The 24,370-nt window shown below is 43.2% G+C and overlaps 1 protein-coding gene across 2 annotated transcripts in view; it reads left to right on the plus strand.

The window, feature by feature from the left end:
- Positions 1-24,370, plus strand: part of LOC111980598 (thyroid hormone receptor alpha) — a 130,388-nt gene that overhangs the window by 59,752 nt on the left and 46,266 nt on the right. For both annotated transcript variants that reach the window (XM_024011412.1, XM_024011411.2), the window contains exons 2-3: positions 3,871-4,308; positions 21,511-21,795. In XM_024011412.1, coding sequence (XP_023867180.1) covers positions 21,740-21,795 — 56 coding nt within the window. In that variant the 5' untranslated portion in view covers positions 3,871-4,308; positions 21,511-21,739. The remainder of the gene's footprint in view (positions 1-3,870; positions 4,309-21,510; positions 21,796-24,370) is intronic.

The raw sequence follows: 24,370 nt of genomic DNA on the forward strand, positions 1-24,370 counted from the left end.
GATATATTTACCATATCATATGGAGACCGAAACATAAACCTTTTACCTGATCATAAGTAGACATAATTGCAAATTATTAAATCCTTTCAATAGAAAAAACAACTATTTAGTCAACTCATTTTAATTAAAGTTAAATTTGTGACTCTTCACATGGGATGATTTCACTGAACAACAAAAGGGAATATTGAATGATCCCCAATGATCCATCGCATCTCCCAAAAACGTTTTCAACATCTGTAAAATGATAGTCCAGAAACTAAAGGGGAAAGAGCCTCAGATCCACAAAGTCCCTTCCACCAGGTTGCTGATGAGATATATTGGCACGACTGCCACATTGCATCTACATCCCAAAGCCCTTGCTTGGAATTGTACTTCGACAGACTGCCAAGAACCTTGCCCTCATCCAGGCCAAGGTGGCGAGACACGGTAGCGATGACACCATAGGCCTTGTTGATCTCTGCACCAGACAGGATGCTCTTGCCAGCATACTTGGGGTCTAACATGTACGCTGCGACATGTATGGGCTTCAGGCAGAAGTCTTCATGCTTTTTGATGTATTTCAGAACTGTAGTTTCCTCTGCTTGGAGCAACAGTGAAGAGGGCAGTACGGATTTATTATCTTACATCTGCAAGCAGAGTCTGAACATCAGATGGTATTGTCTCCCTCAATCAGTGCAATGGCTACTGCTATAGGTTTAAGGAGTTTCAGGCTGCTTACCACTCTCTCCCAAAATACATCATCCAGGAGGATCCTCTTGATGGGGATGTCCATATCAGCAGACTGTTGGTGGGTGGAGATAATGTAGTTAATTATTCCTTGTCCACGAACGTTCGACCACCCATCAGAGATGATTGCAATAGTCTGCTTTCTCTATGATTTGCTTGACCTTCACTTGAACTCTGCATCCAGCAAATTAGTAGATAAAGCATGTCTGGTTGGAGGGGTATATGCTGGGCGAAGAACATTCAGAAATCTCTTCTAATACACATTGCCTGTCAGCATCAGAGGTGAACCAGTTGCATACACAACTCGAGCAAGACATTCATCAGCATTTCTCTGACTACGTTCCTCCATTGAGTAAAAAAAAACTTCTGATTCCAGGAGGACCATGAGCTGTTGCTGTCAWTAAGGTGTCTGATAATTTTCACCTCGAATATAACTTTTGTCAGAGGTTGCTTGTTGTGAGCGCTGAGGGAACTTTATGCACTTGGCCAGATGATTCTGCATCTTTGTTGCATTTTTTCACATGATTTAGCACAGTATTTGCAAATGTACACAGCTTTTCCTTCTACATTAGTTGCAGTGAAATGTCTCCGTGTCAGATAGTGCCCGTGGCATTTTCCTGTAAAGATTAGGGAAAAATGTGTAAAAAAAACAACAAATGCAATTCCATGTACAGATAAATAGTTAAGCAGTTAGATTAAACAACTCCTTTGTAAGATAAATGTTTTAAAATGAAATGTATGGAAACAGGTGAATTAACACTCCTCAGTTAGCAGGCTCAAGCAAACTAAAACCCACATGGTAGCAAAAACTAACTAGCAGAAATTGTTAACAAGTTAGAAATTATTTAAACACACTTTCCTGTAGGCTACTATTTACTAGTTAACAAAAAATATTGTATGTCATATAAAATATATTAACCCCACCCAGTATTGCAATCAAAACATACCAGAAAGCATGTAGTCCTTGCCTCAGACAGTGTAGTAGTGTGGGCTCAATAGCATCTCATTCCTGTGCAAGATCTTGAGAATCAGCTGTACATGTGATGGAAGAGTGCACTGTGAATGCAGAGGGTTGCAATTCCATTGAATTGGGGATAGTTTAACCAAAACATGCCACAAGACCTAGAATACACCTTGCCTTAGGTGTATTCCACAAAAGCTTCACTGTTATAAACTAACATTTTTGATGAATTTAAGCAAAATTCCCGGGCTTAACCTCCCTTGAAAAATTTCCGGAAATTTCCCGGAAGGTTTCCGACCCTTTGCAGCCCAACTTACAGTGCCTTTAGAAAGTCTACACCACCCTTGGATTTCTTCACATTTTGTGTTAAAGTGGGATTCAAATAGATTTCATTGTCATTTTCTGTCAATGATCTACACAAAATACTCTGTCAAACTGTAAGAAAAATTCAAACATTTTTTAAAGATGAATACAAAATAACACATATATACCGTATACCTTGATTTAGATAAGAATTCACCCCCMTGAGTCAATACATGTTAGAAACGCCTGATTTGTAGATGTGAGTCTTCTTGGGTAAGTCTCTTAAGAGCTTTGCACACCTGTATTGTGCAATATTTGCCCATTATTCTTAAAAAAAAAATGTTTTTATTCTTTTCTTTTCTTCAAGCTCTGTCAAGGTGTTGGGGATCATGGCTAACAGCAATTATACAGTATTTGTTTTTTTTTATTCTGTGCCTTGTTGCGTACTTATGCTTGTTTTGGAATATTTTTTTYYTGTAAATTTGTGTTCTTTTCACTCTGTCATTTAGGTCATTATTGTGGAGTCACTACAATGTTGTTGATCCATCTTCAGTTTTCTCCCATCACAGCTATTGAACTCTGTAGCTGTTTTAAAATCACCAAAGGCCTCATGGTGACATCCCTAAGCCGGTTTCCTTCCTGTCCTGCAGCTCAGTTCAGTAGGATGACTGCATCTTTGATGTGTCTGGGTGGTTTAATACATCATCCACAACATAACTATTAACTTGACCACGCTTAAAGATACAGTGCATTTGGAAAGTATTCAGACCCCTTGACATTTTCCATATTTTKTTACGTTACAGCCTTATTCTAAAATTGATCGTTTTTTCCCTCATCAATCTACACACAATTCCCCATAATRACAAAGCAAAAACTGGTTTTTAGAAATGTTGGCAAATGTATTAAAAATAAATAACTTTATTACATTTACATAAGTATTCAGACCCTTTACTCAGTACTTTGTTGAAGCCCCGTTGACAGCGATTACAGCCTCGAGTCTTCTTTGTTATGACGCTACAAGCTTGGCACACCTGTATTTGGGGAGTTTATCCCATTCCTCTCTGCAGATCCTCTCAAGCTCTGTCAGGTTGGATGGGGAGCGTCGCTGCACAGCTATTTTCAGGTCTCTCCAGAGATGTTCAATTGGGTTCAAGTCCGGGCTCTGGCTGGGCCACTCAAGGACGTTCAGAGRCTTGTCCCGAACCACTCCTGCGTTGTCTTGGCTGTGTGCTAAGGTTTGTTGTCCTGTTGGAAGATGAACYTTTGCCCCAGTCTGAGGTCCTGAGCACTCTGGAGCAGGTTTTCATCAAGGATCTCTCGGTACTGTGCTCCGTACATCTTTCCCTCGATCTTGACTAGACTCCCAGTCCGTCATGCATCTCTGCATCAGACCAGAGAATCTTGTATCTCATGGTCTGAGAGTCCTTTAGGTGYCTTTTGACAAACTCCACTTGCATTGGGCCATAGTAGGCTATTTCCTACTTGCAGAATAGGCCATTTCCTACTTGCACTGTATGTGAAACAAAGTCTCTTGAGTTARCAATTTATAGATTTTCTAAAATGCTATTCTCCCTACTTGAAYTTGTCCTCAAGTAATACCTCCCTAAAATAATGTTGTCCTCAAGTAATACCTTCCTAAAATAATGTTGACCTCAACTCCACAATACCACAACAGCAAGGCAGACCAAACTCATAGACACACCAGTAAAATCCAGGCTTTGACTGTTTTTACAGTATCTACCCTGTCAGTTTGTCTAGGCTTAATCTGTGTTCCGGAAACCAGTCCTCTGATTTATCTACCCTGTGAGTTTGAAGGTGTTTTGTACTCAGTTGGCTTCTCTGTGTTTGTCGAACCCTTCTGTTCTGTGTGTGTCTTACAGGTGCAGGCTGACTGATCCACTGGAGAGCACCTTTTKGGGAGGTAGACCAGGACCGAGCAGTGGAGCACGTCTGAGGCTTTCAGACCCAGGGCTAGYCGAGCTAGCGAGTTGCTGCCAAAAAAACAGCACGGAGAGMGCCTGAAAACAGTTTGCCTGGGTGGCAGCATCACATTGTCAGACCCTGGAAAATGGCCCACCTGGGAGGCAGTCAAAACCAGAAGGCTGCATGCTTGGGGGTCAGTTACTTACATTAAACAGCACAGCGGCAAGCCTGAATGGTTTGGGGACCCTGAGAGCAGCGCGCTGCCTTAGGGGCTGAGAGGGACTGAAAGGGGAGCCTGGGCTGCATCATCAGCCGATAATAGCCCGCCAGGTGGCAAAGGCTGTAAGAAGAACAGTAAGACCCAGCAGAGCSAGGGTGAGAAGAACAATCCACAGGTGAGTTCTCTGGTTCCTTCCCACTCGGCCCCTTCTCTCCGCCTTATGGTGCAGTGGGTGAAACAACAGGAGTAGTAAGACTGGGGCCTGATTGGATAGCTCAGCTCTTTTATATCCATATCTGCACATTGAATTTGAGAAGGCGAGGCAAGGTTATCTCAAGGCTAAAGGTATAGATTTAGGGTGCTCTTAAGGTGGTCTTGAGTCAAGGAATTGTTCTATACGCGGTCGACTAACTTATTTCCGAACATGAGTAACCAGAGTAAACCACTGCCTCTTGTGTGTTGTCTGGCTGTGGCGTTAATCCACTGGAAGCTCCGTGTACCTCTGACCTTTTGATTGGCTAATCCTCCGTGACCCGCCAGGTGGCGTGAGGGTTTCTGGGAGAGAGWGTCGAAGTGGAGGAGGGAGCTAGACTGTCAGAGATCGAAGTGACTGATCCAACTGAACAGGRMCCATGTTAAAAAAGCATCTCAGAGTAGGAGTRCTCATGGTGGATCAGGTCTTCCTTTTCCATATGATCCTATTCATTAGGATCTAAAAGGTTCAACTGATCCTAGATCASCACTCTTTATGAATACAGGACCTGGTCCTTGGCCGAGCCCTTTTCTRTATGCCTTTTTAACACGACTGTGCTAGTGCACTCCGGATTGTTTGACTGTGGGACTATGGCTATATCCCACTGCTGACACCAATGTGGCACATTTGGTGTGGACACACCTCGGGTTGATGTTTGACTGTTGTGCTTCATAGTCTAAGATGAGGATCTCCCTCCCTGTGTGTTTAGCTCAAATAAGTCTGGATCAAACAGATCTCATGTCCCCTTTTGAWCCCCTTGATCTAATGTCTTCCATTATGATGCCTGAGGGGTAAAGTCAGGATAGAATCAGTCCTTGTGTTTCAATGGGATTCTGGGTTAGGAACGTAGCTYAATACCGAAAGTGCTGATATTTGTCCTGTTTCACACATGTACAGGTGTGTAACAAGTGTGTTTTTTGTTGCACATCCCCCTCCCCTAAGACACCAGCGGAGAGCGGGGTCACGGCYAGGGACACTGGAGCAATTAAGGTTTAAAGCCTTTGCTTACGGGCAGATGGACAGATGTTTTTCACCTAGTCGGCTCGGGAATTCGAATTAGCAACCTTTTGGTTGCTGGCCCAACGCTCTAACCGCTAGGCTACCTGCCGCTCCCATGGCTCCATTCTTAATTTGACATAAACAATGCTAACAATACATATTCCTCATCGTGTGACAAAATGCTTTGACCCCGTCCTCAGGGACTTCACTTTTTATTTTTCTCAGCATTCCATACTCCCTCCCTCTGCTGTGAAAATGTCACTTGTAATAACTTATATTGATAATCGTCTCACGCGTCATACTAGCACCCATAACACCTTCCCCTTTCCTGCACTTTGTGTTGCCATGGTAATGTCCTCCCTTCCCTGCACATGCTGCACGGGAACAGCTGAGCAACAGGTTGATGTATAGAAACCAGAACCCCAGGCCGACCAATCAGAGGCTCCTGCCGTGGAGTGCACCTTACGGAAAGCTATGTGCTTGTGTGAGTGTTGGTGTGCGTGCTAGCATGCGTGCGTTTGTGTGTGCTCTGTACAATACTTGTTAGTATCGTGGCGAGGAAACAAAACACGAAGCGGATTTAACTTCATGAGGAAAACAGCCCTGATGTTGGAAACGAACATCATTATGTTGTCAACCAGAGTCACATGTATTTATTTTCCAAGCTATAGCACACTATTTTACAGGCAGCAGGTTTTTAAAGGACCAAGAGAGCTTCGTATTTACATTTTTGCCATGGAAAAAAATATTGTAACACTGGTATCGTCAAAACCGGTGTGTGTGTGTGTGTCTGCGTGCCTCCCTCCCTCCCTGCCTGTTGAATCTCTGCGTGAGTCCAGACTACAGAGTGCAAACAGAGTTGAAGGTAGATGCTTTCATCATGCAGATCAATATGTTACCAGTCAGACGACACGCAAGGTCGGCTGGAGAATCTATGACTCTTGCCTATAGCCCTATAACTARTGTTGCCACGATACCAGCATTTTGACTTGAATACCGATACCAGGTTTATTATCTCAATACCAAAACGAGACCACCCAAAAAAAGAAGGTGCATTAGCCAAAGCCAGAATGGCACTTGATCCAAGCAKATAAACTCAGCTACTCCTCTGTCATTACATTTGAAACAAATGTTTATGCATTATTTGAATCAATTCTACAAGAAATGTTACTTAGATTTTTACCAATCAAACTACAAAACAGCATAATGGTAAACATTTATTTGAACGGTAAGTCTCTATTGATAAACTGAGTAAAGCAAGATGTAGCCTASGTCTGTTCACAGTACTTTACAATACAGGTCAATGCATATTATTCTATAGGAGTGTGTGCATACATAGATTTTTATTGAGCTTGTTTTAGCTGATTTCATGGGGCTACCCCTTCCATTTAGGACTTAAATTATTGGAAACTTTTAAGAAACATTATTTTATTGTACTGCGTAACAACATTTRCGTAAAAGAAGAAATCTCTCTTTTCCAAGTGCCCGTGCAGAATGTGGCTGTGGAATCTGACTTTGTGGCTATKGAATCTAGTGGGAAGCAAAGGAAGACAGAGGTGCATTCGTTTTTGGTGGTGAGGGAGACTAAGTGAATCAATACAGTTTTTGGTAACAGTCAGCTTTGAAATCAGCGTGTTTGCAGTTTCAAGAAAAATACTTAAAGATAAGAAATAAAAGTAACAAATAATTAAAGAGCAGCAGTAAAATAACAGTAGGGAGGCTATATATACAGTGGGTACCAGTACAGTCACTGTGCGGGGGCACCGGTTAGTCAAGATAATATATACATGTGGGTAGAGTTATTAAGTGACGTGTGCATAGATAACAACCGAGAGTAGCAGCAGTGTAAAAGAGGTGGTGGTGGGGGGGGGCATTGCAAATAGTCTGGGGAGCCATTTGATTAGTTAAGTAGTCTTGGGGGTAGAAGCTGTTTAGAAGCCTCTTGGACCTAGACTTGGCGCTCCGGTACTGCTTGCCGTGCGGTAGCAGAGAGAACAGCCTATGACTAGGGTGGCTGGAGTCTTGGACTTTTTTAGGGCCTTCCTCTGACACCGCCTGGTATAGAGGTCCTGGATGGCGGAAGCTTGGCCCCAGTGATGTACTAGGCCATACGCACTACCCTCTAGTGCCATGCGGTTGGTGGCCAAGCAGTTGCCATACCAGGCAGTGATGCAACCAGTCAGGATGCTCTCGATGGTGCAGCTGTATAACTTTTTGGGGATCTGAGGACCCATCCAAATCTTTTCAGTCTCCTGAGGGGGAATTGGTTTTGTCGTGCCCTCTTCACAACTGTCTTGGTGTGCTTGGACCATGTTAGTTTTGTTGGTGATGTGGACACCAAGGAACTTGAAGCTCTCAACCTGCTAGCCCCGTTGATGAGAATGGGGGAGTGCTCGGTCCTCCTTTTCCTGTAGTCCACAATCATCTCCTTAGTCTTGATCACGTTGAGGGAGAGGTTGTTGTCCTGGCACCACACGACCAGGTCTCTGACCTTCTCCCTATATGCGGTCTCTCGTTGTTGGTGATCAGGCCTACCACTGTTGTTTCATCTGCAAACTTAATGATGGTGTTGGAGTCGTACAGGCCGTGAACAGGGAGTACAGGAGGGGACTGAGCAGCACCCCTGAGGGGTCCCTGTGTTGAGGATCAGCGTGGTGGATGTGTTGGTACCTACCCTTACCACCTGGGGCAGGCCCGTCAGGAAGTCCAGGATCCAGTTGCAGAGGGAGGTGTTTAGTCCCAGGGTCCTTAACTTAGTGATGAGCTTTGAGGGCACTGTGGTTTGAACGCTGAGCTGTAGTCATGAATAGTGTTCTCACATAGCTGTTCCTTTTGTCCAGGTGTGAAAGGGCAGTGTGGAGTGCAATAGAGATTGCATCATCTGTGGATCTGTTGGGGCGGTGTGCAAATTGGAGTGGGTCTTGGGTTTCTGAGTAATGGTGTTGATGTGAGCCATGACCATCCTTTCAAAGCACTTCATGGCTACAGACGTAAGTGCTACGGGTCGGTAGTCATTTAGGCAGGTTACCTTGGCGTTCTTGGGCACAGGGACTATGGTGGGTCTGATTTGAAGGTCGTAAGTATTACAGACTGGGTCAGGGAGAGGTTGAAAATGTCAGTGAAGACACTTGCCAGCTGGTCAGTGCATGCTCTGAGTACGCATCCTGGTAATCCATCTGGCCCTGTGGCCTTGTGAATGTTGACCTTTTTAAAGGTCTTACTCACATCGGCTGCGGGAGTGTGATCACACACGGAACAGCTGATGCTCTCATGCATGTTTCAGTGTTACTTGCTTCGAAACGAGCATAGAAGTAATTTAGCTAATTGGTAGGATTGTGTCACTTGGGCAGCTCTCGACTGTGCTTCCCTTTTTGTAGCCTGTAATTGTTTGCCAGCTTTCCACATCCGACGAGCGTCCGAGCCTCGTAGTACGATTCAATCTAGTCCTGTATTGATGCTTTGCCTGTTTGATGGTTTCGTCGGTGGGCATTATGGATTTCTTATAAGCTTCCCGGTTAGAGTCCCGCTCCTTGAAAGCGGGAGCTCTACCCTTTAGCTCAGTGCAGATGTTACCTGTAAAGCATGGCTTCTGGTTGGGGTATGTACTAGTGATGCACCAATATGACATTTTGGCCGATACCGATATCCGATATTTTGCGTACCAAAAAAAAACGATACCGATCACCAATGTTTACAATTTTAGCTGCCTTTTTTAAGCATTCTACTACAGTTAAATAGTTAACACAGACCACTACGTCCATGTGTGTGTAAGGCACTGCATCTCAGTGCAAGAGGCGTCACTACAGTCCCTGGTTCGAATCCAGGCTGTATCACATCCAGCCGTGATTGGGAGTCCCATAAGGCGGSGCACARTTGGCCCAGCGTCGTCCGGGTTTGGCCGGGGTAGGCCGTCATTGTAAATAATAATTTGCTCTTAACTGATTTGCCTAGTTAAATAAAGGTTACACACATACCACACTGACCAAAAAGTCATTTTGTTGACATTTATGTATGTCCCCATTACCAGTAAAACATAAGCAAAACCTATTTCTTTCACTTACTTGCTGTGCTGTTTCATTCTTCATTTGTTCAGTCGTTTCATTCTCATCCAGGATTTCTGTGGAACACCGTTTGGGTCTATTTAACGTGTCAAATAACAATATTTGACCAATCAGGCCCTGAATATGACTGCACGTCACATAATAATTTAACACATTCATTCATTTTTTACCTTAGTTATTACACATTGATTACACTGTCACTCGTATTTCATATGTCACAACGATTCATTGATACGTATGCTATGATGCTGGTAAAGTTGTCTTGCGCACCTACAGTGCTGGTCATTTAAAAAAAAAAGCTAGCTACCCCATGGGTGCAAACAATGTTCTTCCTCAAAAACATAGCCAAACGACATTTGTTTCAGTAGCTAGAGTTAGCTAGCTAACTATATAGCTAGGTGTCATCTAAAATAACCCTAATTTATAAGACAGTTCATATTTGATAAATAGTGGACTTTGCGGTTAGCCTTTAAAATAAAAGTATGGCATAATTCTACTATTTGCTAATACTTACAAGGATTCCTAAATCATTGCTAAGAATAATGAAAATGACTGCGGTTTTTACTGGTCATTGTTTTCAGGCTGGTTGTATTGGTGCTAGCTAGGTACCAAGCTAAAGCTAGCTACCCCAGAAGTTGCAGTCGAACAAATTATGCTTTATTACCAACACGGTATTGTAAACACACAGGTGTTTGCTGACTTTTTTAATACATATTTGACAGTGCTACTGTATCTTTTTTGACACGCAAAGACCCAAACGGCGGTTCCATAGTGTGTATGTCGTGAAGCTAATAGCAGTGAAGCTTACTGTGTAACTCCGGTAGGGCAACATCGGAAAAATGGCGCACTTGGTAGTGTTAACCGGTGCTCGACCAGTCGGCGAAAGCCAACATCACCCACGACAGAGAACGGTTGATTGTCAAGGGCAATGAGTTTCATTATCTTGGCTTTAATGGATTTTGCCTTTGTTGTCTCGCTGAAATTWTGCTACTCTTTCAAATTACTGCTTGACTTGTTGACTGCTCGATCCACACAGCTGACATTGTGTGCTAGCTTAGGAATTCTGGGTTGCACGTATAGCGCAAAATTTTACGTGGCGTCATTACGTCATGTACCTCGTTATATAGGTATGCACGTCAGCTTTGACATTGGTTTTGCACATCGGGCGTTAAACTAGACATCGGCTGATTCTGATATGTTCACTGACTATCGTGCATCCCTAGCATGAACCTAGCACGTACTGTGGTGTACTCCTCAATGCCATCGGAAGAATCCCRGAACATGATCCGCTCAATCACTTGAGACACATTTGTCAGAAGTACCGAATGTGATCAGCCCAGTCCATATTTGGTAGAGTGTTCTGGGGAAGGAATGTGACAGCCTGCCTGGGGCCAGATGGAGATTGTTGTTGGGGGTGTGGGGGGCCTTGTGGCTTGTGAAAAGAGGGCATGGTCTCCAACTTTTTAACTCTCCTACCCTACCYAGGCTCCCTCCCTGTATATTAGATACACTGAGTGTTTTCTGTAGGGGGAGTGGGTGGATGGAGGGATGGAGGACGAGGCATCATGGAGGCGCCAGTGAGGTGTAGCCTGCTCCCAGATGGCCTGCATCAGGTTGAGATCAAAACATTCTTAACACTTCATAAATCCCACCTGGGGCCTACTGCCCTGCTGCTGGTGGGGAGTTCCAGGCCAGASACACTCCGTAACACTCCGGAACCCTGCGGAACGTTCCGCCCACCACACCACTGCTCTGGAATAATACTGACTAGCCCTGGTCTTGGCCACGAGAACKGAGTTGTTCCACAGGTAGACATACAGTATTGATAAAGTATACCTTCATGCTCCATCGCGACCTTTGCCCTGTTGTCAGTCAGATTCCGGATTTATAGGAACAATTCTCACAAAAATGAACGTTTTATTTATTGATGTTGTTGCTCARGCCCTGAAAGTGGTCAAATGTTTGAGATGACTCTATGGCATGACCCATGYCATCTGTCGTATAGATGTAGCTGGATGTCTTATGTCATCATTTCGGGTGGTGCCTTTCTTTCCCATTTATTTGGGATTGAGGCTTATAGCTGGATATACACAACAGATGGTGTGGGACTCATCTCGACATTTGACCATATTTGAGATCCTAAAACGTCTGGAAAAACACGTTGATTTTGGAGTGGMCTATCCTTTTAAGGAGCCATAAAGGGACTTGAGATATTTGCTGGACTTCCCCGTGAGTGTCAGCCTCACGTGGCAGGCTTCAAGGCTCTGTCGACTTGTCAGACAAGACGGATGGATGCATGGAGAACAAGAATTCACACCCGCACAGTATATGAAGTCAGAAAGCAGCATGTACAGTATATCAAGTCTGAAAGCAGCCCATTTTTTTAATAACAGGCCTGGTCTTTTTAGCACCAGCCAAAAGGTCTAGCTTACTATTCCCTCCAAGCCCCAGATCCATACACATCACACATGCTAAACTTCAGCTTCAAGTTAGGAAGTCTGCAGTTGATGTCCAGTTGTTGTGTCCACAGAACTAGAAGTATTCCACAATTGTAATGACATGCAGACCCCCCCCCCCCCCCCCCCTAACACATACAAAATTGGCAATGCCTTTCCTAAAGTCAAAGCTAAACGACTAACACTGTTTTTATTCCCTTGGTCATCATTGTACATCATTACACGCACAATTGAACAGCAGCGTATGTACTACCATCTTTTTTTATGTCACTGAATGCTCAAAAAACAACAACAAATGCACCTGGGGCGACCAGTGACTCTTTCTTATTTTACCTTCGCGGATCTCCGCTTTAAATGCCTTTTAGTAATGTCTCAGCTTTATACAGTAAATAAAGTTGGATTGATACAGATACAAAGGCCTGTCTACTAACCTGTCCTTAATTCTCACTGATAAATACTGGTAGAAATTAATATATTGTCTGTTCTGTGTAAGGATTACCCAGTCTCCCCCCCCCAATGAATAGCAGGGATTCTCTGGATGGAAACACTGCGTTGGCCAACTGATTTACAGCTTGTTACCGTTCCGACACACCGACGGTGGGAGGTGTGATCCCGGCCTGTAGTCTGGGGCTTTAAACTTTAACCCATTTGGAATGCCTTAACAACTTGTTGTGTTAGTTTATTAAAAGGTTGAGTACTCAACTACAAACATGCATACATACACACACACACACACACATTCCACCTCTGCCTATCTGTGTGGATGAGATGTGGAAGGCAGACCAAGTGCAGTAGAGAATCTGAGACATGGTTAGGCTCACGTCAACACTTTATGACTGGACCTGGGGGGATTGGGTGTTAGAGGTGTGTATGGGTCAAGTTTGAGCGTTGTGGTTCTGTTTTTTTCCCAGAGACCTGAGAGAGAGAGACCATGATTTTTWAAAAATCTATTCACCGTTAAAGGGTTTCTTTCACATGCACGGTTACCTCCGAGGTCTGGTGTGCTTTCTGCTTCCCATACTGGAACTTGGGTGTCTCCTCACACACCTATCACYATATTCCTGCCGTTATTGCTTTTGCAATCACTGTGTACCCTTAGGGTCTTTCATGTTCATTGATATTGTAGGGGGGGGCTCGGTTTTACAGGGGCCCTAAAGAAGGCCAGCGCGGCCTCGCCTTTTGAAGTACATTGTTCGCAGTCACGCAAGATTATGGCTAAAAGGAAACCAGAGACCCTCCACCACCCCACCTCTGCCCCTCCTCTCCCAGTCACCTCTCCCTGGAGAACAATACAGGTATCTACCGTAGACTCTGTCTGCATCCCAAATGGCACCCGAGTTCCTATATAGTGCACTACCTTTGACTAAAGCTCTATGTGCCCTGATCAAAAGAAGTGCACTATAAAGGGAATAGGGTGCCTTTTCGGACGCAGGCCCGTCTGTCACTCCCCATAGGTATGCTCTGTGTTGCTGTTTTAACACTGCGGCCTTTCTGAAGCATTCATTACAGTAACAACCGTATCTTATGCGATTTCACAGCACGTTCAACAGTCCAGCTTCCTTTTTCACGAGAGGGGGAGGGAGAGCTTTTCATTTCCYTTCTCAGCAGCAYCATTGATCTCCGTCTCTGGTTGGTGTATATGAAATGTTCTAATTTTTGATGGTGTACTGTGAACRCTGGAATGCAAATTCAGTCCGCCTCACTGCAAAGGGAAGTGTGCGTGCGTATCTGTGTAGCACTCTCACCTTGGGCTCCTACTCTTACCTGAGTGCTTGTGGCTCAGGGCCCACTTTTGTCACACACTCTCAAACACACGCACACAAACACAGTACACACAGACACTCTGGTTGCAGCTAGGGGAAGAGGATTCCCTGTGCTGTGTGTTTTGGGTGGTGACGCAGCCAGGCAGGGGTTTTGGGCATGCCCGTTCATGAAAGCTGCCAGGCATGCAGGCTGAGTGGACTGACTAGCCGCCAAACCAACCCCTTGGCCAGGGCAGCTGCCTGGGAGTCATTGCTCCTGTTCCGGAGGTATTAGGAGCTCTGTGACGAGTATGCTCCATCAGAATTAACACTAGACTTCCCACTTGTGGCTTAACGCACGCATGCAAGTGTATGCAGGAATGCACACACAACACACACATTCGATCTCACACACACAAGCGTGTACCTGTGAGGAAGCACCTGGTAGAAGTAGCTAGGTCTTTATGTCCTATCATTTTGATTGAATCGAGCCCCTGTTTTTAGGCAGACCAGCAAAACACAGGGCCAAAAACACCACCTACACGCGATGTACAGTAGATGTAACGTGAGACCGTTAGTATGAAGATAGCTGGTGCTTAAGCCACAGACTTCCCACCACGAGCAGATGGCTGCACCACATAAAGCTTTACATTACCATTCTACACCCCCCCCCCACACACACACACACACCCACACTCTAATATAGCTCAACATATAGAACATGACTGCCTTCTGGTTATAGAGAAGGGGGAGGGGGAAATACGATGAAAGTAGAACTTCCATCTTTTATAGAGTGTTGATGTGAGTGGTTCCACTCCCTCTAACCCCCCCCTCGATCCTCGCTTAGGAGGACATGCATCTGCCGCTTTTACAATCAAGACCCCTTCCTCTCCTTCTGCTTCTCGTCYACCCTGCCGCCGCCTCCTCCTCCTTATCGCATTAAACATTTACATTTTAGTCATTTGACAGACGCTCTTATCAAGGGCGACTTATCGCCTTTTCTTTTCCTTTCCCCACCGGGGAATAAAGCCTCCGTGTTTCTATTAGATGGTTTTGGACAAAGAGTTCTTCTCGGAGCTGAGCAACCAGCGACCGTTAATAATATAACGTATATCATTTGAKTCAGCTCACATCCATGACTCTTCACTTGTACATATCCATTTGACACGTTTGAAGCGAAAACATTGCAGTTATTGATCGTGACATCTTTAGAAATCAGTGATTCAGACAGCTTTGTAGGCACATTCTTACAGTTCTGTGAATAATCTTTATCTGCACAGCTGGCTCATTTGGTTGTGTGCTCTACATCACTATGAACATGTTGTGATATTGGGCATGCTACAATTATATTTCATACAGTTATGATGGTAATGAAAAATTGATCTAATAAGACCCTATTGAGTTTTTTTTKTKTTKTTGTTATTTAACTAGGCAAGTCAGTTAAGAACAAATTGTTATTTACAATGACGGCCTACACCGGCCAAACCCTAACCAGGACGACGCTGGGCCAAGTGTGTGCTGCCCTATGGGACTCCCGATCACGGACGGTTGTGATACAGCCCGGGATCTATTCAGAGTCTGTAGTGACGCCTCTAGTACTGAGGTGAAGTGCCTTAGACCTCTGCGCCACTCTGGAGCCCAAAAAGTGTTTGGTGTTAGACCTCTGCGCCACTCTGGAGCCCAAAAAGTGTTTGGTGGCCATATTGAAAAAAGGCTTCTGTGGGGTTAATATGTGAATCCTGTGATGGCCCTGTATCTTCTTCCATCTTTTTAAAACCCCGTTCTAGCAGTGTGTGTAAAATGTGGTGCCTCCATCAAAGTTACAATCCAAAAACATATCTGCCCCACTACATAGAATTCTGTGGCTAAGCTTCAAGCATTCTAACGTAAATAGTACAATATGGTCTATTTTTAAACACTAGTTGTAGCTGGTGCTTTCAAAGTTGGTTATATTATATATAATTTCAAAGGTAAATTCATGACCTTTCAGAACCACTTGTCAAACAAAGATGAATGTATCAGGGTTTCCTTTTTTAAGTGATTTCTACCCTAGAGGTCAAAGGTCAAGGTTCTGTTGACTTGAACATTCCAAGAATGTCTCATGGCTAGCTGTGAATGTAAGCTTTCCATTGATATATTAGAGGGTATACAGTACATTCAGAAAATGGACAGACTTCAAAATGTTTGCAAATTTATAAATAATGATTTACAGAAGAATTTAGACCCTTTCCTATGAGACTTGAAATTGAGTTCAGATGCATCTGGTTTCCATTGATCATCCTTGAGATGGATCTACCACTTGATTGGAGACCACCTGTGGTAAATTCAATTGATTAGGAAAGGCACACACCTGTCTATATAAGGTTCCACAGTTGACAGTGCATGTCAGAGCAAAAACCAAGYCATGAGGTTGAAGGAATTGTCCGCAGAGCTTCGAGACAGGATTGTGGTGAGGCACAGATCTGGGGAAGGGTACCAAAAAAATGCCTGCAGCATTGAAGGTCCCTAAGAACACAATGGTCTCCATCATTCTTAAATGGAAGAAGTTTGGGACCACCAAGACTCTTCCTAGAGCTGGTTGTCCGGCCAAACTGCGCAATCGGGAGAGAAGGGCCTTGGTCAGGGAAGTGACCAAGAACCCGATTGTCACTCTGACAGAGCTCCAGAGTTTTTCTGTGGAGATGGGGGAACCTTCCAGAAGGACAACCATCTCTGCAGCATTCCACCAATCAGACCCTTATGGTAAAGTGGCCAGATGGAATCCACTTTTCAGAAAAAGGCACATGACAGCCAGCTTGGAGTTTGCCAAAAGGCACCTAAAGGACTCTCAGGTCATGAGAAACAAGATTATCTGGTCTGATGAAACCAAGATTGAACTCTTTGGCCTGAATGCAATGTTAAAAAAATTATATTAGAATTGGATTTGTTTGACTTTTTTGGACTTAGAAAACTGTTGTGACCTTTTTTGCGTTGGTATTTGTGGTACAATGTATAATATCTAATCAAATAATAATAATTCTGAAATAGATAAGTACAGATCCTAATCTCAGCGATCCAAGAGGAAATGTCTTGAAAAATGACACTTGAGTTTAGGTCAAATGTCAGTTTTGTGAGAATGACCCACGTGCATTAGAGGGAGGCCTAGGTGCCCTGTTCAAAGACCATTCCATTAAGCAATAACCAAAGAGAGAGAGCGCTACACGGTAAGACAGAATACAGAGTACAATATTAGAGCGAGAGAAATATAGAGCTACACAATCAAGAGACAGACCAATGCTATATATATATATAAGGGAGAGAGCAGTAGAGTAAGACGCACAGAGAGAATGCAATTAAGCAGGAGAGAAAAGAGRAAAATGAGTTATTAATCAAGTCAGAAAGATCAGCAGCCAGAAAATGTATGAAATTTCTGCCTCAGTAATACTTAGTAGGCTAAATTCCCTGCCCCGAGGCATGTACACCGAAAGATTAGTAATTGTCTCCGCAATAAATCACAGCATAGTAATTGAGAGGAGCAAGAAATGTGAACAGAAGAGAGACATGTAAAGGCTAGGGATTAATGAAAAGAAAAKAAAATAATTGAGAAACAATAGCCAGAAAGGCTAGTGTAGGAAAATAAATTGTTGAGTTTATTATTTTAATCATGCCCACAGCTGGCAGCACCCAAGTAATCATCAATTCGGAGCGCAGCTGCATGCAATCAGATCTTAATACCCATGGTCAATTTGGTTAGATATTCGATATCCCTATGGGGCTATTTAGGACYATCAGTATTACCCAACGTACATGGGACAAGGTCAATATCGCAATTTCTATGACTTAAAAACTCAAACCAACTATAAAGTGTATGAATACATATAAAACGTATAGAAATAATTTAATGAGGCAACTAAAARATGTGCAACATAAAAATATTGTCCCATTTACAAGCTAGCTAGCGAGGCAGGCTAGCTAATGTTTTAGCTAACGTTAGCGTAGCTAGCGCTAGCTACCTCATTACAATTTAGGTCGTAGCGCATACAAGTTTGTATTGTCTAGATACTGCTAGCTAGCTTACAGGCTATGCCATGTTGGCTAGATAGCTAACATTAGCCTACAAGTTGGATTTGCAAGTTAATTTGTAGTTTATACAAGTGTAATCTGTATTGCCTAGGGCAAAACAAAATAATGGTGGCAGTTAACTAATGTTTGAGTCTGACTAATACAGTGAACTAGGAGCAACAAACTGTAACAATCTGGAGCTACAGTCAGTCTACATCTGTAACGCATAGAATGATGGTTTCCACTAGTTGCCACACCCGCATAGTGGCTATATTGTAAACATTCATGAAAACAAAAAGGAGCTTTTTGGTCTTAATTTAAGGTTAGGCATCAGGTTAAAGGTTAGTAGTGTGGTTAAGGTTAGGGTTAAAGTTTAAAAGCTAATTGTAGAAATAGGTGCCCTGTATGACTTTTGTGGATGTGGAATGAAGTGATGACCTAGAATTAGCTTGGACCGAGTTACTGCTCTGACTGAGGCGGTGCTGCCAACTCTCACGCATTGGGTGTGAGACATGCAATTTGACCCTCTTCTCACACTCATAAGCCACACCTCTTATTTAYCACGCATTGAAAAAAGTACTGCTATCATTTTCAAATTAATCCAGTGCGTTACCTTTTCAACTGTGCCTCCAAATCGTAATCATAACCAACATTTATAATGCAATCAGTGCTCTGTGTTTGTGTGGTTCCAAACAGTATCATCAACGTTCGTCGATGGGAAGAACAGAATTAGGTAGGTTTAGTCTGAACTGTTCAAACTGTTTGTTTGTCAGATATCACCTAACTGCCATTGGTAATAGAACAGCGGCAGTGTATGTGTTCACAGATGCATCTATGGAGGCAGCACATGGAGACTTGCAAGATGATGTGATGAAGTCCAGACTGACAGATGGTCTTGATACTGATGTCTGTAAATGGAGAGAGTCCTGCACTCGGCATTAMAATTTTACTAGACACAACTTACTTGTATTGTGTTTACTTATTTTTKAACTGTCCAAGTTCCCAAATGCATCTGGCAATGACWCTGMTACAGTTAGGCCCTAAAGCTTAGGCTTAGGCAACGCGCTAACGCCAGATGAAAGAAAAAACTCCAATGTAGCCTACAAGATATGAATTGCACAAGACTTATACATTTATCGATTTTTAATGCATTTTTATTTTATTCAAMCCGCCCGCCAACCACCCGTCCTTCATCCACAAAATATTTCATGACTTAAACCCGCCGGCCCCGCGGACATTATGAGTCAAACCCGCGCATCGCTTGTGTGTGTCAGTGTTTCCGTTAGTTGGTAAATGGCAGCTTTTGGCCAGAAAAAAAATATGAAAAGCCAGTAAATAAAAGTGTTGCCACATTAAATGGGAGAAAAAAAAGAGTCCCATTGCAAAATATTACTTTTCATTCGCTGATGGAAATACATTTGATGGTCATACTTRTCGGTCTATAGGTTCATTTGCATAATTTAGTGGAATTAAATTGGCACTTGTGTATTTTCATTAGTCTTCATGTAGTAAAACATTCAGGTTTCAAACAATTACGTCTTTGTTTTCAAAATGCATAGCCTTCTGCCTCCAGCCCACATTAATGTGGTGGGAGACGCGCTGATAGCCTGACTTCTGTTAAAAGTAATTAYCATAATCTAAATGTGATTGATGACATTCCGAGCACCGTGAGTAGACGCCCCCTAATGGGTTACGCACCCAACGAATATGGGTCCGGTAAATTTCTCAAATTAACAGTCAATTCAAATGTTCCTTGTAAAGAACTGCCGGGAGAGAGACATCATGTGCTATAGAGCRTGAGCAAGGTCTGACCTGAAATCACACACGCGCCATCTACTGTCAAAGCAACAGAAGTGAAGTGATTACTGGGGAAAAGGTGTGTTTTCTGTCGCTCTGTTTAGTAGAGCTGTACAGGCTGTCCTGACCAGTACTCCCATTGCAACATTGATACAGTAGAGATCTACTCTATACATACATACATACATACGTATGTACGTACATACATACGTTTGGTCCAGTGTACTCAATGAACCTGTCTTGCCACATCCCCCTTTTTCCATTCCAGATGTTTAATCTATTTCAAAGCATTGATTAAATTAGGTATAGGTCACTAAACATTAGCTTGTTCAGAGACTCTGTTCAGTGTTTGACTAATGCATTGATCAGCAATGGAGCCATTGGATATTGAGTCGACGTGTGATGTTGCACAATACCTTGATCCTAGATGACACAAGTCTGACCGTGGCTCTGTATGCAGGCTAACCAGTTTACACACACAACACAGGCAGGACACGCACTTAACATAGGTTAAAGGGGCAATCTGGGATATTTACTGCTGCTCACTGGTCATTTCAGTTGAAGATACAAACCCATTGATTCTTGAAGAATATAACTTATTAAAGTCACATGAGCTTAGTTCAACTGTTTAGTTTTACTCCGGGGTTTTTTTTTTGTCATTTGAATTTGTGTAGAAACTATGTATAGCTTTTAAAATATTTGTATTATCAAATTGATTTCATGAGCTATCAGTCCTTGGATCCATAGCTCCATCTATGAATGTTAACCAGGTTGAGGGAGTTAGGCAGTTGGGCTGCTACACAAACTCGGAATTGTGGCTTTTTGAGGATAAGCATTTATAAATCCATTAGCCATGGGCTAGCCGCTCACTCAGGACGCTGTTCCTAGAAAAGCTCAAAGGAAAACATTCCTAGACAAATGGTTTYGAGAACATTCTCATACACACATGACCTGCACTGTGTCACCAGCTTTTAGTCACACCTCCTGTAACTGAGTTGTAGCTATACTGAACAGAAATAGAAACGCAACAATTTCAAAGATTTTACTGAGTTACAGTTCATATAAGGAAATTAGTCAATTGAAATAAATTCATTAGGCCCTAATCTATGCATGTCACAAGACTGGGAAGGGGCACAGCCATGGGTGGACCTGAGAGGGCATAGGGCCACCTGCTGGGGAGCCAGGCCCAGCCAGTCAGAATGAGTTTTAACCCACACAAAAGGGCTTTATTAGAGACAGAAATGCTACCCAGTTTCATCAGCTGTCCGGGTGGCTGTTCTCAGACGATCACTCTGGTGAAGAAGCCGGATGTGGAGGTCCTGGGCTGGCGTGGTTACACGTGGTATGTGGTTGCGAGGCTGGTTGGACSCACTGCCAAATTCTCTAAAACGATGGAGGCAGCTTATGGTAGAAAAACTACATTAAATTATCTGGGGAACAGTCCTACAGTCAGCATTCCAATTGCACGTTTCCTCAACTTGARACATCTGTGGCATTGTTGTCTGACAAAACTGCACATTTTAGTGGCCTTTTTTTGTCCCCAGCAGAAGGTGCACCTGTGTAATAATGATCATGCTGTTTAATCAGCTTCTTGATGTGCCACACCTGTCAGGTGGATGGATTATCTTGGCAAATGAGAAATGTTCACTAACAGGGATGTAAAAAATGTGTGCACAAAATGTGAGAAGCTTTTTGTGAGTATGGAAACATTCTGATATTTTATTTCAGCTCCTGGAACATGGGAACAACACTTTACATGTTGCGTTAATATTTTTGTTCAGTATATTTAACTAGAGGGGACGACAACAACAACAACTGTCATGAATTATTTATTGCTCTCCAAAACATTTAAAGCCATACTTTCAGTTGAATGATTTCAGTAGAATTGATCAACAGCTATTAATAAACCTTTTAGATATAACAGCTATTATGAATTCATAAAGGTTACCAGTGGTCTCATAATGCATTTGTTCCCTACTATATGTTGTATATTTTATGTCTCTAATTTCTCTGTTTGTCCCCTCACAGGTTTCAGCTGGGTCTCCTCTCTTCTCAGCACATCACGTGCTAGCCTCTAGAACCAGGGGTGGGCCTGCCCCACCGATGTTCCACACAACCATCTCCGGGGAACGCTTCACCGCTGCCGTCCATCGATGGCCGTCGTTTGACGGGGCCAACTGCGAATGCTGAGCAGGCTAGTGAGGTTGGGGCCCGCCCTCAGTCTCCGCTCATTGGCCGCTGGATGGAATTAAGGTGAATGGAGCCCATTTCCAACGTCGAGGACCCCAACTCATCAGAGGGAGATGAGAAACGGTCAGTCCATGTTCSTCCCTGTTCCCTGGTGTGTACGAGGGGGATTTCTGTGTGTGGGTTTGTAACATCGTCCGTAACATTTCAGATACACAATACAGCACTTAGTTCATCCCAAATAATTTTTTAACACTGCCTCTGGGGGATTGCATAACAGTGTGTCATATGTACAGAGGACGAGTTAGACGTTATATAATGCAATTTCATGTATAAATCTAGAGACAAAGCAAATGTCTCACCATTGTCGTTGTACAGAGATGTTCTACACACCAACACTGGCGTGGACGCACCCACACCATAGATCTATCGCAAACACAATGTAAAAATGAGGGCAGGAATGTAGAGGGAGTTCTAGGAAAGCACTGCCTCTTGCCCAACACGTGCGCTCACATGCGCGGCGCCTTCCTTCTCATTAAATGTGAAGATGCTGAATTTATCCAGCGAATTGGAGTCACATTTTTAAATGAGCACAGACAGCGGTAGAGAAATACACACGTTRGATTTGAAATCTGTGTGTGTCGAATGTACTGTATTTTATATGTTAGTGAAGGGATGTATTGGTTATAGGCCTATACTACAGAGGATGTGGTGAAGGTGTATGGTGTTTATGTGTGCATGTGTGTGTCCACTGTGCAGGGATTAACAGAACAGTGTAGGATTAGGAGTGGGGGCAGATGGAATGGCAGGAAAGCAAACTCAGGACAACTCAGGACACATCAATATGTGACGCCAGCAAGGGATTGTCTCTGGTATGTCGCTATTTATGTCTCTGTGTTTGTTTGTGTGTATGTGAGAGAGTTGCTGTTTGTTTGTGTGCATGTATGTGCATTTGTGTGTGTGGAGGATGTCTGTGCACGTGTCCTTGTGTGAGCTGCCTCATGCACCCCCCCCCGTGATCTCTGAGTCACTCAGCTCTTTGGTCTCACACACACACACACACACACACACACACACACACACACACACGAGCCCTGGGGCAATCACAGCGACGCGGCTACTGTGTGTGCCCATGCGTGTGTGCACATTAGGATTAACTCTAGAGAGCAGCAGTCTAGAGTTCTCTTCTCAGGGAGGTTTGGCGCCCACCACATCAATTCACTTACCAGCTTTAATTTAATAAGGAGTGTGAAAAAGAATGAAGCGGTTATGAATTCAAATCCATTCAGGGGCCTTGCTTATCCACTCTGAAGATCAACAGCGGAACCAAAGAGAGTCCTCAAGCTGTTTCAAATTCAAACCTTTATTATTCATTAACTTCAGGTACAAGTGGACATTGATTTTAGGGTCGGTATCTACAGTAACTTCATGCATTGATCAATATACTGTTACAGTATCACTTTAGATCAGGGCTCTCCAACCATGTTCGTGGAGAGCTACCCTCCTGTATGTTTTCGCTCCAACCCCAGTTGTAACTAACCTGATTTTCAGTTTATCAACCAGCTAATTATTAGAGTCATGTGCGCTAGATTAGGGTTGGAGCAAATACCTGCAAGACGGTAGCTCTCCAGGAGCAGGGTTGGAGAGCCCTACTTTAGATAATGCATTATCGAATATTCATATCTATTATCTAGATAAGTGATGTAAAATAATTACATTTCTCAATACTCTAGTTGCCTTCCTAGACTGTGACCTTACGTGTCCTGTAAAATGGGGTCAGTGTTTAACTTGATGCACACAACGTGTGTTGACATAGAGCATGTCCCCAGACATGACTGTAGATAAGATTTAACATTTCTCTATATGTAAACTGTTCCCCAACCTGATCTCACAGCATTTCGGGATTATTCTGTACTTAAATCCAACACACTCCATTTAGTATCATATGGTATGTATTAATTTTTGGATGTTACAAATTACAATTCGTATTAGACTGTACATTATGTTACGAATGTGCAAAATGCAGAATAAGTTGCGAATTTAAAAAAACGTATGATATGTTACGGATTCTAGCTAGGTGGCTAACATTAGCTAGGCTAGGGGTTAGGGTTGTGTTTAGGAGTTAGGTTAAATAATTAAGGTTAGGGGAAGGGTTAGCTAACATGCTAATTAGTTTCAAAGTAGCAAGTCATTTAAAAGTAGTTAAAATGCTGAAGTTGTGTGTGATGAGATTTGAACTCGCAACCTTTGGGTTGCTAGACTTTCGCGTTATACGCCTGACCAACCACCCTCCTTTCKTTTTGGCCTTAAGATACTATCTGTCTTAATTAACCATGCCAAATGTAACATATGGGCTATACGGATTTACTTACAGAATAATACGAAATGCTCTGAGACCAGGTTGTCTTCCCAWCAGACTCTGTCCTCAAACACTATGTTCTGTCCTGCAACAACAAGCCTGTTTATTATTCACAAGCGTTTTCCTGCAAGGGTGACGTCCTAGCACCGTGTGTGTGCGCGTGCATATGTACACGTACGTGCGCATTTATTGACAAATGTTTGGCCTGATGGGCTGGTCAGTGACTGAGAGAATATTGTAATGTTTGCGCGTGTTAGTTTACTAGATGGTTAACATAGTTGACTTTATCGCAAAGCACAGTACTTCTAATCACGGCCAGATAGTGACATCAGCTACTAGTCA

The sequence above is a fragment of the Salvelinus sp. IW2-2015 genome, linkage group LG20, assembly GCF_002910315.2.
Source record: "Salvelinus sp. IW2-2015 linkage group LG20, ASM291031v2, whole genome shotgun sequence".
NCBI lineage: Eukaryota > Metazoa > Chordata > Actinopteri > Salmoniformes > Salmonidae > Salvelinus > Salvelinus sp. IW2-2015.